General features: G+C 35.7%; 1 protein-coding gene across 1 annotated transcript; it reads right to left on the reverse strand.

Moving 5' to 3' along the window:
• Window positions 1-17,228: 17,228 nt before the first annotated feature.
• Window positions 17,229-17,960, reverse strand: LOC144706056 (uncharacterized). Its single transcript, XM_078578930.1, has one exon. The coding sequence runs from the start codon at window positions 17,863-17,865 to the stop codon at window positions 17,314-17,316; it is 552 nt and encodes a 183-aa protein (XP_078435056.1). The 5' UTR covers window positions 17,866-17,960; the 3' UTR covers window positions 17,229-17,313.
• Window positions 17,961-18,038: the final 78 nt, after the last annotated feature.

The following is an 18,038-nucleotide window of genomic DNA, read 5'->3' on the forward strand; positions in this document are numbered from 1 at the left end:
ATCCAGAGGGGCGCCTGACCTCCGTGCAATCATGGATATCAGGTCCTTCTAGTACGTCCAAAAGAGCAAATGTATTTGCGGTGAGGGTGTGTGCCCTAACCTCTTTACCCTTGCCCCTCTTGGTGCTAATAGAAGGAACATCCTAAGCCCGGGGTAGGGCATGAGGGCGCTTATCAGCACCCTTCTTCACCCATTATGAAGTTGTAGGTGTAGGCTTGGCCGAGACAGGCTTATTTGACGTAGGATCCCGAGGTAGGGGGGTGGTACACTAGTCACAACCTATAGTGTGGGGATGGGCCATGTATGTGGAGGCAACTTTTTGTTAGGGTGACGCCCTTGGGGGGTGGACTCTGCCTCTACTATGTATTCATCATTGGGCAAGGGATGAAGGTACTCTTCCGAGGAGGGCAAGGTGGCCTACGATGTCTTTTGCCGACACGTATGGAGAGGGTGACCCAAAAGGATACAATGTGTACAGAACTATGGGAGGTTCTCGTACACAACGGTCTGGCGGATCAACTCATCACCGTTGTGAATGAGTATCATACGATGAATAGGCTTGAGTAGATCTATCTCTACACATACTCTGGCATATCTTGGGCCGTTGAACAGATGTTCATCATTGCCAAGACGTATAAATGTGCCAACATCACTAGTTAAGGATTCCAAAGCAATGGGCATGAAGAGATGTGGCTGTAATCCAAGGAAACCTATCCACATTGGGACAGAGTGGGGGAAATGATCCTGTGAGCTGCTCATCTGCTCGGCCGTCCATCGATAGGTGTGCATAATGGAGCCATTGATTGTCCAAGAGGTGCAGCTCCAAGCCTTTTGAAAGTCATCTTCCACTTAGAATCGGATAAATACACTCATATGATTGCAAGCTCTGATGACCACCGGTTTGAGATAGTGCCCTTGTGCTAAAGATATCTAGGTAATGTCATCGATTAGGGGGCGCTTAGTAGCAAATCTGCCTAATGGCACTGCCATTTGTGACACCTCCTCTTTAGAGAATCAACGAGCCACACTCCCTCAGATTCGGAGTAACCGCGGGTCGGAATCCTATCATCGTAGAGGGGCAGAAGTATGGTCTTTGAAGTTGGTTGGGTGGCAGCCATCGGTGAAGATCCAACCACTCTCGTTGCCTAGGTCATCTGTGGTGATGGTCCCCATGGTTGCCTGTCGTGCGAGTCCCATCTGGGTGGCAGACAGTCAAATCTACTTGAATAGGGCCAATCAAGCCAACTCTATGGGGCCCTTCCAAGCCCCCTTGGCTTAGGTCGCCCACTACAACCAGGGAGGCCCCCTATGTGTTAATCGAGTTAAAAGCGGACTGTTACTGTCGATTCGGCCTGGTCAAGCTCGGCTGGTTTGACCAAGTCGGGCTTGACAAAATCAACTGAGTCGACCCCTCTTGGGTCGGCATGGTCAGTAGGGTCAATTTTGGCCATTTGGACCCGTACTGGGTTGGCTTTGGTCAGTAGGGTCGATTTTGGCCAATTCGACCGGTATTGGGTCGGCTGGTTTGATCGGGTCGGATTCGACCAGTTTGGGTAGGCTGACTCGGCCTGAGTTGGCTGGGTCAACTAGACCGGGTCTGGTCAGGTTGAGCAGGTTGACCCAGTCTGAATTGGCTGAATCAGTTGAGATAGACTCGATCTGGTTGATCAGGTCAGTCTGGTTGGAATCGACTAGATTGACCGAATCAGCCAGGTCTGGATCGTCCGGGCTAAACGAGTCGGCCCAATCGAGATCGGTCGAGTCGATTGGATTGATTGGGAAGGCATCGGCCGAGGCGATCACTTTGGATCCAGCCGAGTTGACCAAATTGACCAGGTCAGAATTGGCCAGGTCAACCAGACCGACCAGGTCAGAATCGGCCGGGTTGATCAGATCGAACCCGGCCAAGTAGACCTGGCTGAGCTCTACCGGGTCCACCGGGTTAACCCGTTCTGGATCGGTCAGGTGAACCGGATAGACTCAGCCTGCCTCGACTGAGTCGACTTGGTCTTACTCTCCCGGGCCGACCAGGTCAACTCGGTCTGACTCGGCTGAGTGGACCGGGTCAACCCAATCTGGTTGGGTTGAATCCTGACCGTACGATCGATGGGCCATGGGGGAATCGGATAGTGATGATGCGGAAAAGGGCTGCGGCGTGGTAGATGAGATTTTAGACAATTCATTTAATGCATTGTCGGGGAGTCTGATTCTCATCTCGAAAGCATCTGATGTGGGAGATGTGATGATTGGCAGGTGCTCAAAACTGATGAGATTTAATATGGATTGTTGAAACTAGCGTGTCCAGCTCGCAGCTCCTAATAGAAAAACTCATGTTTTATGAGTTGCCGGCATTTAGTGCTAATGACTCATTTTTTTGAATCGCAGGCCACTGGTCCACGGGTCCATCATCTAGACCATCGTCATTGCGACACATGGGCCAAACAATGGTCCAGATCGGCCCGTTGGCTGACTCGCTCCGGATAACATTAAATGTTGTTGGGGGCAGGGGAAGAGTAGTTATTTTTTTTATTTATTTTTTGCTTTTTATAATAAACCATGAGTGTTGGATTTGTCCAAGCTGTCAGATCGGACGGCCTGGATGAGTCCTTGCGTTGACGTGGGCTTCAGGCTGCCATCTAACGCGTAAAACATGCCAAATGGAGTCTTTGTTGGTTAGTCCACGGGGACCGCTAGCTTGAGTTGGCTCATCAAAGTGGCGTCCATGTCAAGTGGCCAGCTAAGGGCAGCCTCCAGCACAGCCGCCCGCATCGAATTGTAGGCCGCGTCATTTTTCAACGAAAAAGCATATTTTAAGTCATGAAAAACTCATTAAAATAACAAAAAAGTATATGAGATATGTATACCAATCGATTCAGTTCATTGAGACGAACAAATTAAACTTAAAATTGATGTATAAATGCCTCCTAAATCGAAAGAAAATTGAAAATAAAAGTCGAGAATAAAAATTAACCTTGGAACTTTTATCAATTTGATTGGGAGCCATACTGCTCTGTTGGAAGCAATTTTGTAGTTGATTCCTATAGGTAAGGCCTTCCGAATCCAATGAAACAAAAATTAGCTCGATCAGAGGCATGTAGCAAAAGTTATGGCAAAATCGCCAAGTTCAAGGGAGATAGACTTTTTCCTAGTTTGGGGGAGAGGCGTGTAGCGAAAGTTTCCTAACCACATAAGTTGCTACCTCTAATTTTAAAAATCACAATACACAGTTTTTTTACCATATAATATTTTGTGCACAATATTTTCCAAAATTCTCAATTTGAACTGATTTGACTTATAAATAATAAAAATTATAAATCCAATTTGTGTGATATTAAATAATCATACCTATAATGAGACTAAAATATCATTTTTGGTATTACAATGATAATAACAGTACTATATTCATTTGTAAATTTTCTCATAATACGCCTACAAGATTTATTTTAACGTCATGATGATGAAAAAAATGGTATACGTTTTACATTTATTGGGTACTACCCGTGTCAGATTCAGACCAGAGTGGCCATAAAGAATTCAATTTCAAGCCTCTAAAGAAAAGTTGAGATCCATAACAAAGTTCCAATAGTGTTCACAAATGCGTGGCTTACACTTAAGATGCATGAACTTTTCTAGATTATTATATTTATTAAAATGTATTATATGTGACAAGTTCTAGTGTGATTCAATCTTACCTTGAAAGTTCAAATTTCTTTGTGATTGTTCATATATTAAAGTTCCTCTAACAAACATTTACTATCCAATAGTCACCTTGTTTTACTTACATCACTAAAATGATTTAAAGATCTACCTTGTTAGAGCTCGCAAGATATCTTTAACAATTCAGCATCTTCATTGTCAGGAGGGAAATTATGGTCCCCTTTTATTAAGAGGGTGCAAACATCCCAATTATAGGTATTGCATGGGAAATCACTCATTTCAGAAAATAAACGGGGTATCATTTCTTTCATTAAATTATGATGTATCACTCATTTTGTGAAAGGATGGGGTCATTCATTTTTGTGGGATATCTCATGTTGAAAAACTATTTGGGGATCATTTATTTTAGCAAGGAGAGATCCTTATGATCTGAGATACAAAAAAGATTTTTGAGTCAAAGCCATGGTCAATGGATGACCCATTGATATATGGGTTATTCTGACAACTGACATACGAACAAAAAGATGGCAAACATGCTGACCATCCCACCCACATGTCCCTAAAGTAGGAAAAACACCTCGAAACACCAAGTAGCCGGATACTAGACAAGACACATGCATTCAATCGAGGCTTTTGAAGCTCACTAATGTGGATTATCAAGCCCCTAAAGCTCAATATTTATGCTATCAGATACATGACATCTCATTTATAAGCACCAGTGCAGTAAGAACCTACACCTCATTGTGTTCATGAATCAAAAAAATGCCCAAACTTCTGAAGGTGATGACTGGGATGGGGAGGTGGAGGAAGTTGCACCAGATCTAAGCCATGTTGGATTTTAAAAGGGGAATGATGGTTAATATATGACGGTTAATCCAAATCACAATACCATGTTTTACTTAAGTTCAATGAATAGAATATTAGTTCATTATTATTCCAGCAGGAATTTTATAATGAAGTCCATGAATTCATGAAATGACTTAGTGAATCATGAATGAGATCATATAAAAATGATCGCTAGTCTTTAAAAATATATAATGAACATTCCTATTGAATGGATTATCTAGATGGGCATCGAATTATCCTGATACAATAGCACTATCTAATCCTACTAATACGATAAGTATGGGTTATCATGTGACCATTAATGTGGAGACACTAAAGACAGATGGTGGGTGCTCTTTAGAGAAAGAGTTCACTGAATTCATATTTACGAATCCCTGAATGGTATTATACCTATACATAAATCATTTTGATTCAAGTCACGGTTGTATAAGTGATCCACTGATCTGGGACACCAAAGACATCTCGTGGATAGACAACTATGTTTTTACTACAAATTACAAGTCTCCATTCATAGGATTCAAACAAGTTTTAGCTCGGATATAGAAAGAATTCCACGTAAATGGTTATGTAGCCAAGATGAGATCTTATGTCCTCATTACAAGAGGAGATTGACTCAAGGAAGACAATGCATCCAAATCCTTGGCCAGGGTGGTGAGGATATTGGAGCAGATGTTCTCGAATGATCCCTGTTACACATCAGCACTAACCAAATGATGGATTAGGGTTTGACAATTAATCATACCCTAAGTCATACGCGAGTCTCATGTGGATGAAGGATTATACATGTAAGGTACCCGATGATGGAAAACATTCCATAAAAAAGTCAAAAGACTACTCAATATCTTCTTAAGCATAAGGTTTAGCTTGGCACCCCACGGGTTGGAAACTTAACATATTGATTGGGTTAAATTGATCCTCTATTAATTAACCTATATGTTTATATATTTAATTCATAAGGTCAGTCAATAAATGTTATTTGGCCTGCACGGCCACATCCATAAGACTAAACAGATATTGGATGATATAATTTATTTTAAGGGATTTTATTAAAAAATATTAAATAAGTATAAATAAGGGGGCCACCTATTTTAGGTGCCCATGCAAGCCAGTACTGCCCGCCTTTCTTCATTCTCTAGCTTCTCCACTCATTCCACAAGTCTCTTTGATGGTGAGAAGAATCAACAGATCTTCAAGAAGAAGTGGTGAACCAGGAGAGGAGATCTAGCAAACTTCAAGTCTTGTGGATACTGTTGGAGGCTGATTAATTGATCGACTTGAAGAAACTCTCCCTGGAAGCAAGTCAAGGGTGCAAAAATTTCTCAAAAAATATACTAGTTGCATTACATGTTTTATAGATCATTTGTGAAATGATCTAATGCTTCTGATGATTAAATAAATTTCATGCATCAAAATTATAGGCCTACAACCCAACATAAGATTCATAAGAAAACCTAGAACACCAAGCATAAACAAGTTCCTTTGGACATCAAACATAGAATATAAAGGTAAGAAAAACACCAAATTATGCCAATAAAGGAACATAATAAAACATACCACATAAATAACACCAGAAGTTTGTATATATAGGTCTCCATCTTCCTCAAATGTTCAAAAGAACCTTCCTAGGCTCAATTGGAAAAACAAAACCAAAGGGAAACAAAGGAAGACTACTAAAAATAAATCAGAATAAAAAAATTAAAATTATATACTTATATATTTGAGTATGTAACCTATATCTCTCATCTTGGTCCTTCATTTTACTCTATCTTCATCAGAAAATCTAAAAAAATAAATACAAAATGTAAAAGATAAACTGGAAAGTATTAAAAAAGTATTAAAAAAGTATTAAAAAACTAACCAAACAGCAAGTATTAAAATTTTCATTTGGACATCAAACTTATAAGATGAAGTTAAACATAACACATAAATAACATCACATGTTCTGATGTAAGTCTCAAAATCTAGAGCATAACATCATAAGTGCAGAAAGACATCTCAAAATACCCACCCAACCTGCACATGAGAAAGCAACAAAATAGTTAGGAATAGAAACCAATAATACAAAGCACTATCATTCGAGGATGGAAGAGAGATGAACAAGTGTATACCCAAGCATATGAAGATGAGTGCAGCAAAAGATGGGTGTCCAGAAAAGCCAAGTATCTCCCTTCTTGATTCTTTGTTTTACAATTTTGGCTTAAATGTACCTATGCAAAAATAAAAAAATGTATCGGATAAATGTAAAAAACTAGATTATAAAAAATGCATCTTGATTATAAAAATACTAGTTTCAGAAAAGCATGAAAAAACAGCAAAAAAGACAAAAGTTTCAAAACCAAGCATGGAAATAAAAATCATATTATATAGCATCTTTCACACAGATGAAAACTGAAAATATCAAAATAAAAAACATAACATTAGAAGTGTCGAAAGATATCTATAGACATCCAGTCAACCTGCACATGAAAAAATAACATAATTACCTATAACAAACTAAAAATACAAAGTGATATCATTCAAGGAAGGATGAGAGATAAACAAATCTATATCAAAGCATATAAAGATGCGTGCAGCAGAAGGCCGTTGATCCAGAAATTCAAGTATCTACCATGTTGATTCTCTGTTTTACAGTATCTGCAGAAAATTATCTATGCAAATAAATAAATAAATGTATCAGAAAAACTTGATTTAGAAAAACATGACAAAACATAAAAAGAAGAGAAAAGTTTCAAAACCAAGCTTGCTATATAAAATAATATTATATAGCATCTTGCACAAACATAGAAACATAAAATATCATAATAAAAGACATAACATTTTTAGTGTAAATATTTATCTAAAAATACCCACCCAAGTTGCATATGAAAAATAACAAAATAATTAGCAATAGCAAAGCAAGCATGGTAAAAATCATGTTACATAGCATCTTGAACAAAGATAAAATATCATATGAGATAAATATCATTCAAATCAACTAGATGAACAAGAGAAAAAAAAAGAAAAACTCCAAAACCATGTGTGTCACATAAAATCATATATAATAGCTTTTTGGACAAAGTTAGACACATAAAAGAACATAATAAAAAACATGACATCACAAGTGTAGAGGGATATTCAAAAATACCCACACAACCACTGCATGAGAAAAGAAACAAAATAATTAGCAATAGCAAAGAAAAAATACAAAGCATTATCATTCAAGGGTGGAAGAAAGATAAAAACATCCATATCCAAGCATATAAAGACACGGGCAGTAGAAGACAGTTGTGCGGAAACACCAAGTATAACCCATCTTGGTTCTTTATTTCATAGTACCGCCATAAATGAATCTATCAAAATAAATAAAAAATGTATCAGATAAATTAGATTCATAAAAAAATTAAAACATCAAGTATCAAAAATTTCATTTGGACAGCAAACTTAGAAGACGGATGTAAATAAAACAGCACATTAGGCCAAGATAAAAACATGATAAAACGTAACACATAAAATAATAAAAGGTCAGGTATAAGTTTCTATCTGTTTACATATTATAATTTTCAAAAAAAATGGACAGAATCTCAATAGGAAAAAGTATCTCCTTTTTGGGTCCATTTTTTTGTATTATCTTCATAAATGGATCTTAAAAAATGATAAAAATGTTGTGGATAAGTTAGATTCGGGAAAAAAAACATAAAACAACAAGTATAAAAAAGTTCATTTGGACAGAAAACTTATAACTTAAAGGTAGATAAAATACCACGTAACATGAAGATAAAAGCAGGATAAAATATGATAAAATATAATGCATAAATAACATCATAAATTCAGATATAAGTTTCTTTCTACTAATAATAACGTTCAAAACAGTCATCAAAATGTTAATCAGAAAAATAAACAAAGAATAAAAAGGGGGAAATTACAAAGCATTGTAAATGAATCATAGAAGGTAAATTGGAACAGAAACGAACTGGATAAATATAAAGAAGACAAAAAACGATACTGGTATAGCAGAAGAGATGGTTGGGAGCAAGAGAGAACAGAAACAAGCATGAAATGAGAGGGGACGGAGTAAGGGACAGGGAAGAGGGGGGTTCGAAGAAAGGAGGGTGTTTGAATTGCAAGGGGAGGGAGAGAGAGAGAGAGAGAGAGACAGAGAGAGAGAGAGATCAAAGAAACCCATTGGAACATGAATTTATTAAGAAGCACTTTCCATTAAAAAACAAAGAATTAAAATTAAAAAGGTATGTGGTTTTGTCTATACCTCTCTTCACCAATGTCTTTCCCTCTTTCCCTTCTCTCGATCACCCTCTCTCGATCCCTCTTTTTCTTCTCTCAATCAACCTCTCTCTTCTTTCTCGATCTCTCTCTCTCTCTTCTATCAACCACATTTCTATAGATGATCATTTATTTCTCTCTCTTCAAAAAGGCATCACTTCTATAGGCATTTGCCACATGATCAAATCCAAAGCTAAGAACGATGCTCAGATCAAACACGTGCCAACCTCAACACTTGGGCAGGAATGCTAAGTAGTCTTCACTTGTGGAGCACAAGTTTCTTTGGACAGCATAAGATTTCTTGGAGGTTAAGGAGAGAGGGTAGGGCTAGGCCCTTAGCATGAAATCTGAACATTATATTATAATGAGTAGAATTACATCAAAGGTTGTATTCATTACAAAAGAGATGACCAGGGATGATACAGAGGTAATGAGTCAGGGCGCAACACGCACCATTGGGTAGTAGCGTTTGTGAGCCTTGAGCTCGCATCCCTGTGGAAACTGCCACTACAAGCCTGCCCTCGGGTCACGCATTGTGCGTCTATGAGCCGTAGCCCTCAGTGCTCCACCCGTCAGTCATACCACATGTCCCCAATGTCCATCCGTAGCACCCTCTGTGATTGGTGCACATTCTTAACCCCTATTGTTTTGGCCTGCATCAACACCACTGTGCTCGGTGCCCCAAGCCTTGGCACCTACATGCTGCAACACTACACACAGGAGTGCCCCACGTCCCACAGTAGTCTCAGCGCTCCATGCACCATGCCTTAGTCTCCATGCGCCATCCCTCAACAGCCTTAGTGCACATCCTGGATGGCTCGTGCGCCTCTTCTTGCACCCATGCTGTGTGTCCTCGGTGGCATACGAGCGCAGCATCCACTGTCTGTGTGCACAACCTACCCTGATCCCCCACACTTGTGCACTGGAGAGTACGAGCACCATGTAGGCCTTGGCTTCAAATATTAAGGATGTGCATCACCACTCATGATGCGTGTGGTGTCCACGCTACAAACTTGTTCTCGTATCTCGAGCCCAATTATATGGGCATATCCTCGACAGTTAGCATGCATGCCTCAATGCAGAAATACCACGTACTTTGGGGCCTGACAGCATTACATAGAAGCTTCAATTACAATTGCAGGAGAAACAAAAAAGTTCCAGATTAGGAGGAAGAAAAGAAAGATTCCCATAAGTTGACCTTACTAAAACTCTATGGATTACAAAATCATGAAACCCAGAGAAGACTAGGAACAAAATTATACATGTATTAATTGACTTCAATAAGTAAATGAAGATACATTAAAGCTCTCGAGTTTTCTCCATAATTTTAATCGAATCTCTATGATTCCTATGCAAATATAATTTAAGACATAAATACATCTAGAACTATTAGCATGCCCATTATTTTGTTGAATGTAGAATGATTTATACTGATTAAAAAAAATCATCTAGCAGTAGTTAATAACTCGAATGATTTAGCCGTGCATGTATTATACAGTCCATATGTGTCACTTATAACTTAAAGTAAAGCCACTCCCTAATATTAAACACATCCACATTACATTATTACTCATCATTCAAAGAGTTCAAAAATTATTGTTGAGAGATTCCATGTAAAGCAAAACTTATTACCCGGCTTTCAAATTATTACAAATAAATTCCACGTGATACAAAACTTACTACCCAGCGTCTAAAGGGTTCACAAATCATTCCTGAGAAGTTACACATGATACAGAACTTATTACCCATCATCTAAAGAGTTCACAGATTACTATTGAGAAATTACACCTAACACAAAACGTATTACCCATCATTTAAAGAGTTAAAAAATGATTACTGAGAAATTACACCTAATACAAAACTTATTACCCAGCATTCATAAGTGCACATTTTAAAGAAAAAACATCAACTTTAAAGAAACCATAACATTATAGCGGGGTTGTGCAAGCACCTTCATAGGTAGATGGATCGGGAGTAGGAGAGAGCAGCATTACATCAACATCCATTCATTTATTACATCAGTCCATCAACAACCATTACAATATATCCATCAACATCCATTCATTACATCATTCCATCAGCATCCACTAAGTGTCCATCGGCATCCATCCACATCCATCTATCCATTACATATATCCATCAACATCCATCCATCCATATGTCCATCAACATGAGATCCATTCATTGCAGGAAATAAAGTGAGTTTAAGATACATCAATTTTCATGGTGAAATTTGTTGATTAAATCAGAAATGCATAAGAGAAGTAGGAGGGCTTTCTCCTATTACCACAAATCACTTTTTTCCTAATGGAAAAAAGTTCCTTAAAATTAAATAATCATCGTATTCAGCATGCATCCTTACACATCCATCACATCCGTTTATCAACAACCATCCATCCATTACATCTGTCCATCAACATATATTAATCCATTACATCAGTCCATCAGCATCCATTACATATGTCCATCGACATCCATCCATATCCATCTATCCATTACATATGTCCATCAACATCCATCCACATTCATATATCCCTTACATATGTCCGTTAACATCCATCCACATCCATACATCCATTACATATGTCCATCAACATTCATCCACATCTGTCCATCAACATCCATCCATTACATCTTTTCATCAACATTCATCCACAAGCATCCATCACATTTAATTTGAATCCCCCATAATCATCATGACTATGACCCCCATATCCATATATATGCACAAACTATTACATATATCTACTATTAGTTGTGAAATTCTCATGTCACATATTTCTTACATATATCTTATAAAATATATCTTTTCATTTCCCAATCATAATATCAAAAGTCGTTGATTTGGTAATCTTCATTTCCTATAGGGAAGACCCTTTTCATCACTATATAATCGTATTTATTATATCCAAGGTTTCATCTAAATTTTATTAACTGAATTTATGAATGACAAATTAAACCTCGAAACTTGACGTTCATCAACAACCGTCCTCTAACTAGTCTTTCACAGGATTTCCATTCAGTCTCAACAATAAGCGCTCCACCTGACTGCTTCCTCTCTATCAACACTGAAGTATAGTTGAAGGGGTGCAGCTCACTATGTGAAGCATCTGACATCATGTGATCATTAAATGTTCATTTTGTGCTGAGAATAAACTTTGCAATCGATATGGGATGATGGAGAAGAGGAATCAGACAACGTTAACAAGTACAACATCAAAACCTTATGACCTAAATCATCAACAAAAATATTATAAAGAACCATGTAAAATCATATAAACTTACTGTATAAATAATCATGTAAACATATCATAAATTTATATTTTATCTTTAAAACAACTCCCTATTCTCATAACAATATTAATAAGTTACTGATCAGAATAATTTGGCTGATCATGAGAAGAGATTTATTTTTTTATAAATTCATCAAAAATAAGATATTTTGGAAAAATGAAGATTTTAATATATGTGAAATGAAAATATTACTCACAGTGTTTGATATTTTTATACTACAGACTGACTGAAGGATTTTAGCATTATATGATACACATCAAAATTTTCAGATTTTAATCAGAATGTATCTTCAATTTTCCAATATGCATATTAGATGATATCTTGTAAACATTTTCCTGCATAAACATCATGTATAATAATCAAAAATGGGTATGCGAGAGGATCACTATGGTGTATCAATATAATATCAGGTCATTATTAACTTGAGCTAGAATCATAGTTATTTTATTAAATGACAATACAATGCAAAGTAATGTAGGAAACTAAAAACAGTAATTATCTTTCATACCATGCCTTTTTATCCGCATACAAATATAATACATCATTTTTATTGTTCACCAGAGATATTGATGTTGATGATATATTCATATAATTAAGGAGAATCAAAGGTTTTCTCTTGAAATGTTTTCTCAGTCCCTAGCCTTTCCAGTCAACCTAACAGTCATTATGAGATTATTTTTAAAAATAATATGTCCATAAAAATTAGATTAATGTACCCCTCAAGTGCACAATATGGCCAGATTCATATATGAATATTATTATAATGATATTAGTTAAATTATGAAAATATTGAATATATAATTATTTAAATTAATCAAAAATATTATGTAAGTGGCTTAGAGTTTGAAAACTAATAAAAATATTATGTACATGATTTCATTTGACCATCACTAGTCGTGGTGACCAAGTCAAAGAGGAAGCATTCTGCAATAGTGCTGAGAAAAATGAGCATGTAGTATGTATTACAACCAATCATTGGTTCATGATATTCTTTTAATAACTTAGTAATATAATTTTGTATGATCTATGGAATTTAACCTAGGACTCTTTATTTTATTATCATCAAATTATACATTATAATAGGTCAATAACAGATGGGCGATTTGGTTCTTTATTAATATAATTAATAATGATAAAAAATCATAAATCTCCACTCAAATTTTGATTATCCTGATGTGATTTATAAATGTAATAAGTTTCATTCTGAAAGATAACGCAAAATCTTATATCCACATATTTCGTTGTTCCAATTTTTTATTTTGTTGCTGGTCGCATTTTCACTTCCTCCTCTTAAAGTTGTGTATGTGGATGCTTTATCAAAAAAAATTTCTTAATAATGCTTAATCCTTCCATTAAGATTTGTTCCTTTGAATTTATTCTCTTATAATGTATATAACCACTCAAAACACATTAATTAATTAATAATATGGGAAATACCGTGATATATTCTTATATTTTATAAAAAGTATTTTTAATATATCTTGTTGTATTTCTCTTCACGTTTATTCTTGTATATTTGGTCCAAGCATGTCTAAGGTGTTTTTCCCCTTTGAAAAAGAGATTTGGAGATTCTACTGTGATCTAAAATTTATTCAAGAGAATTAAATACTATAATTTATAATGTTAATTTTTTTAACGACCTCTTAACGCTTGAGGAAAAATATCTGAAGCCAAATATTCGAGATTAATTCCTTCAGATGGCATCTATATCATATTAAGTTTCATTAGATAATCTTAAGGCTCATCCATAACTCAAAATGTCAAGATTATGGTATGCAAAAAAGATTCCGGCAAGGAGAATTCTCAGAATAGTAGACTTGAGGACTATTCCAAAGTTGCATGAAAATAGTTGTAGTAATTAGTGTACTCTATATGATTTTTATAAGGATGAATTTATTCACATCTAAAATAAATAAAATATCTAAGAATCACACATAGAATCTTAAATTAGTCACCAAAGTCAGTATTCATTTATTAAGAAATAACTAAATGACTAAAACATCAGTAAGAATGTATTCCAAATGAATAAGATATAACCACTTTAGAAATAATCACTCTTCCCATGTCTTCAGAGTATATTTAAGATTCTTGGAGTTGTGAAGAAATTTTATATTTTTAATAAAATTAAAATATATACTAAAACTTAAAAATCAAATAAAAATGCTTTTAAATTTAAAATGAATCTTTTATACTTTGACTCATTAATTAAGTAGATTAATTTGAGCTTATCTTCCCTTAGAGTTAAAAAATCTTAAGAGTCGACTCGTTTGGATGCAAATTTGATTCTAGAATTTATGCCAAATTTAGAATAACAATAAAAAAATGACTTATATGTGACTGATGGGTCCATGATGATGATTTTAAATATGAAAAAAAGACAATAAAATTATATTCTAAGATAAGGATCCTCAAATTTCCTATAATAGTGCAATACTAAGAGAAGGGGAACAATTTAATGTTTTTAATGCATGCATAGTGGCAAAATCATTCAAAATAAGTTTGCTTAAAATTTTCCTTCCTCAGTACTCTCCTCTTATTTCCAATACTAAAAAACCATTCGACAGATTAACATATCGTAATATTTTTATCATTATATTTACATGAGGACATGAGTTTCATAACAATTTAAGTAAATAGGAAAATATATCTGTGACCTTAGACAATTGGGCATAAAATAAGTGTATCATATTGTTTGGATTTTGTGTGTCCCACCAACATCTAGAATATGGGTGTATAAATTAAGACAATGATTTTGATGAGTAACACTAAATAAACATAGATGTCATTTCATGACTTTAAACCATAAAAAATATATGTTTTCCTTCATTTCCTTCTATCTATTTAACCATTAAAATTAGTATAAGTTTATTAAAATAATTGAGATAAAAATCAAATACAAATTACATTTTCAACATCTTTATCATTGGTAACATCGCCACTTTAATTAATACATGTAATATATTAACCAATCAGTTTTCCGTGCAATAACTTCTTGAGAACTCAAAGAGAAGTGTATCCTTAAGAATTTAAGGAGTGGCTAAATCTGGTATATCTGTATTAAGTCTTTACAAACCTTTATGAATTTATACCATATCATCGGTGTCGAGGTATTATACAAAATGAGGAATTGAGTAGAATATTTTTCATATCTCATCATCTTGGGGGCTAGGTTAGGTAGAGTAAAATTTTCTCACATGATTCATACAAGAAATTTATACATTATTATAAAATTATCTTTGTGTAATTATCGCAATGAATGCGCTCAGTATTTTGTAACATCATTAGTGGAGATATATCATTATCACGAAAGACTTGTGACCAATGGTGTAATGCGGATACACAGCAAAGTGGTTCTTTACCATTAAGTATATCAGATCCTGATATCATTTATATTTACTAAGTTTTTGATAATATTAATCAATCATGATATCATATTGTAACATTACCTAGTTAGTTAAAAGTTTCACTGAGACAGTACGGCTTATTAAAATACTTGACCCAAGACATGTATCAGAACAATATCTTACTCAGGGAGAGGTAAAACAGACATTTTTGATTAAAAATAACGGAGGGACGAGGGAGGAAAAATCATTAGGAATATATATTTTTTAATGGGTAGGCCCAATATTTGGACTTAGTGCATCATCCATACTTTTTGCGAAGAGATCAATGTTCACCAAGCAATATTCATTGGCAAATGTTGGTATACCGAGACAAAAAAAAATGAACATTTATGTATTTAATTAACTAGTGTCCACTTCACACAATCCCCTTTTCTATTCCAAATATTTATCAAAAAAAATTTTGAATAATAGCCATTCCTGGTCCTGTAATCCTCCAAACGAAATTTAAGCCTTAGGTTAATGTATTTAAAAAATATTTTTTCTTGGTCCGGGAGATCATACTCATAAAGGATATTTATGTCTTTGTATTCTATTTAGGTATGAATTTACATAAATATGGTGTAAAAATGCATTTCTCCTATAGATTTGATAAAATAAATTGCCATATGAGCGAAACTATTTGGGTACTAAACAGTCTCCCAGGGCTTTTTTTTTGGAAATTTTTCTTCTGTAGAGAAACACTTAAACAAAAATAAAATTAATCACTACCATACATTATTCATAAACAGAATATGAACAAAAAAATGGGCAAATGAGTTAGTTTATGTAGATTAGATAACAGTAACAGGTGGCGATCTAACAGAAATTAAAGTGTCTAAAGAATTTGAAAAAAAAAAATCATGGATGAGTTATTGAATTGTCTTATTTACCTTTTGGCACATCGCTATCTCAATAGGATTGTATTCTTGATTTTTTAGCCGAGATAGGTTTTCTAGACAGTATACCTTGAAAACAATAAGTACTAACATTAAAAATACAGATCACAGAGTAAAGGAGTGAAACGTGTGGATCAAGTAGTCTACCAAAGGTTTATTGGGAAAGTGATTTGCTTATCTCATGCAATACCAGATATTTATTGACTTGTTCTGGCATTAAGCAGATCCATGTATTCTCCTTACATCATGCATCTCAAATCTGCACATAACAGAACACGTAAGTATCTGAAATACACAACATCAACCACAAGTGAGTGATTTGAGATATTTCCTCTACTTAGCTTGACGTGATTTGAGAGACACATAATTACAACTTGTCCTTACTTCTGGTGATTTTTTCCCTCGTCAGTAATTATTTTCAGCAAATTATTTATATTTATAATTTAATTTTTTCACATGTTGCTTCATGATATCAAAACTATTTATTTTAAAATAATTAATATGAATAAAATAAATTATTTTAGTTTTATTACTAATAGTTTATTATGTAAAAATATTGTTCGTGAAAGGTGTTTTCAGATTTTTTTATTTTGTGAATGATTTTATTTTAAACTAATCTTTTTATTTTAAACAATTTAATTTATTCATTTTAATTTTATTATTTAATATCTTATTTAATGATTATGTAAAAATATGTCACTAATTTACGTTCTCAATCAGACTCGCTTAGCTGACAAAGATTTTTCTTATATTTTATTATACGTATTCTTTCTTGGCTACAGGAGGAAAATAACTAAATGGCACTTATTCAGCGATCAAATGATGCAAATCTCTCTTGTTTTCTCGCTCTGTTCATCAGAACGTTATCATATGCAACCGAACCGACGAACCCATCAAAGAAATGAAAAAATTTAATTCCCGGAAAAAAAACTACAAACATCAGAATCTTGTGATTCACACAGAACCGCTAAGGATCGGCACTAAACCTGGAAGGGCCAAGGCCAGGTGGACAAATCATCCTGCTGGACCTTGTTGCTCCGCCTGGCAGCATCAACATAAGCATAGTACCTGAGCATGAAGGCGAGCCCAAGAACAACCCACTCGAGGCAGAAAATCGCGGCACAGAGCCCCCCCGCCATCCTCAAAATCACCATCCCGTCCTCCTCCCGAACGTAAGATTTGAGATCTCCGAGGAAATCGCCCGTGCGAGAGAACACCAGCACGGCCACGGCCCCTTGGAAGATGGCCGTGAGCACGGTGGACACCATATGCGCCGCGTACCAGCGGTCCGATCCCGATCCTGAGGCTGTGGCGCATCCCGAGACGGCGCCGGCGATGGTGAGAACGTGGAGAAGGATGAGGAAGAAGCCGCACAGAGAGGGAATTAGGCGGAGCGAGAGAGTGAGGAAGATGCAGCTCGACGCCGCGCCGAGGAGAACGTAGTTGCAGAGGAGGAAGGCCTTGTGCGCGTGGTAGTGCCGCGGCGACACCTCTACTCCTCCCTGCGGCGGCGGATTCAAGGTGATTCCCATGGCGATCTCGCTGATGATCAAACGATCGATTGATTGAAGATCTTGATCGAGGTTTGTGGAGAGGAGGAAGAAGGGGGCAGAATTAGGGTTTCTTGCGATGATCGAAGAGCGATGCTCGTGAGTGAATTTATGGAGACAGCGTCTTGCAATGTGACCGTTGCGGCAGAGAGACG

This window comes from Wolffia australiana, chromosome 7 (assembly GCF_029677425.1).
Source record: "Wolffia australiana isolate 7733 chromosome 7, ASM2967742v1".
Classification (NCBI taxonomy): Eukaryota; Viridiplantae; Streptophyta; class Magnoliopsida; order Alismatales; family Araceae; genus Wolffia; species Wolffia australiana.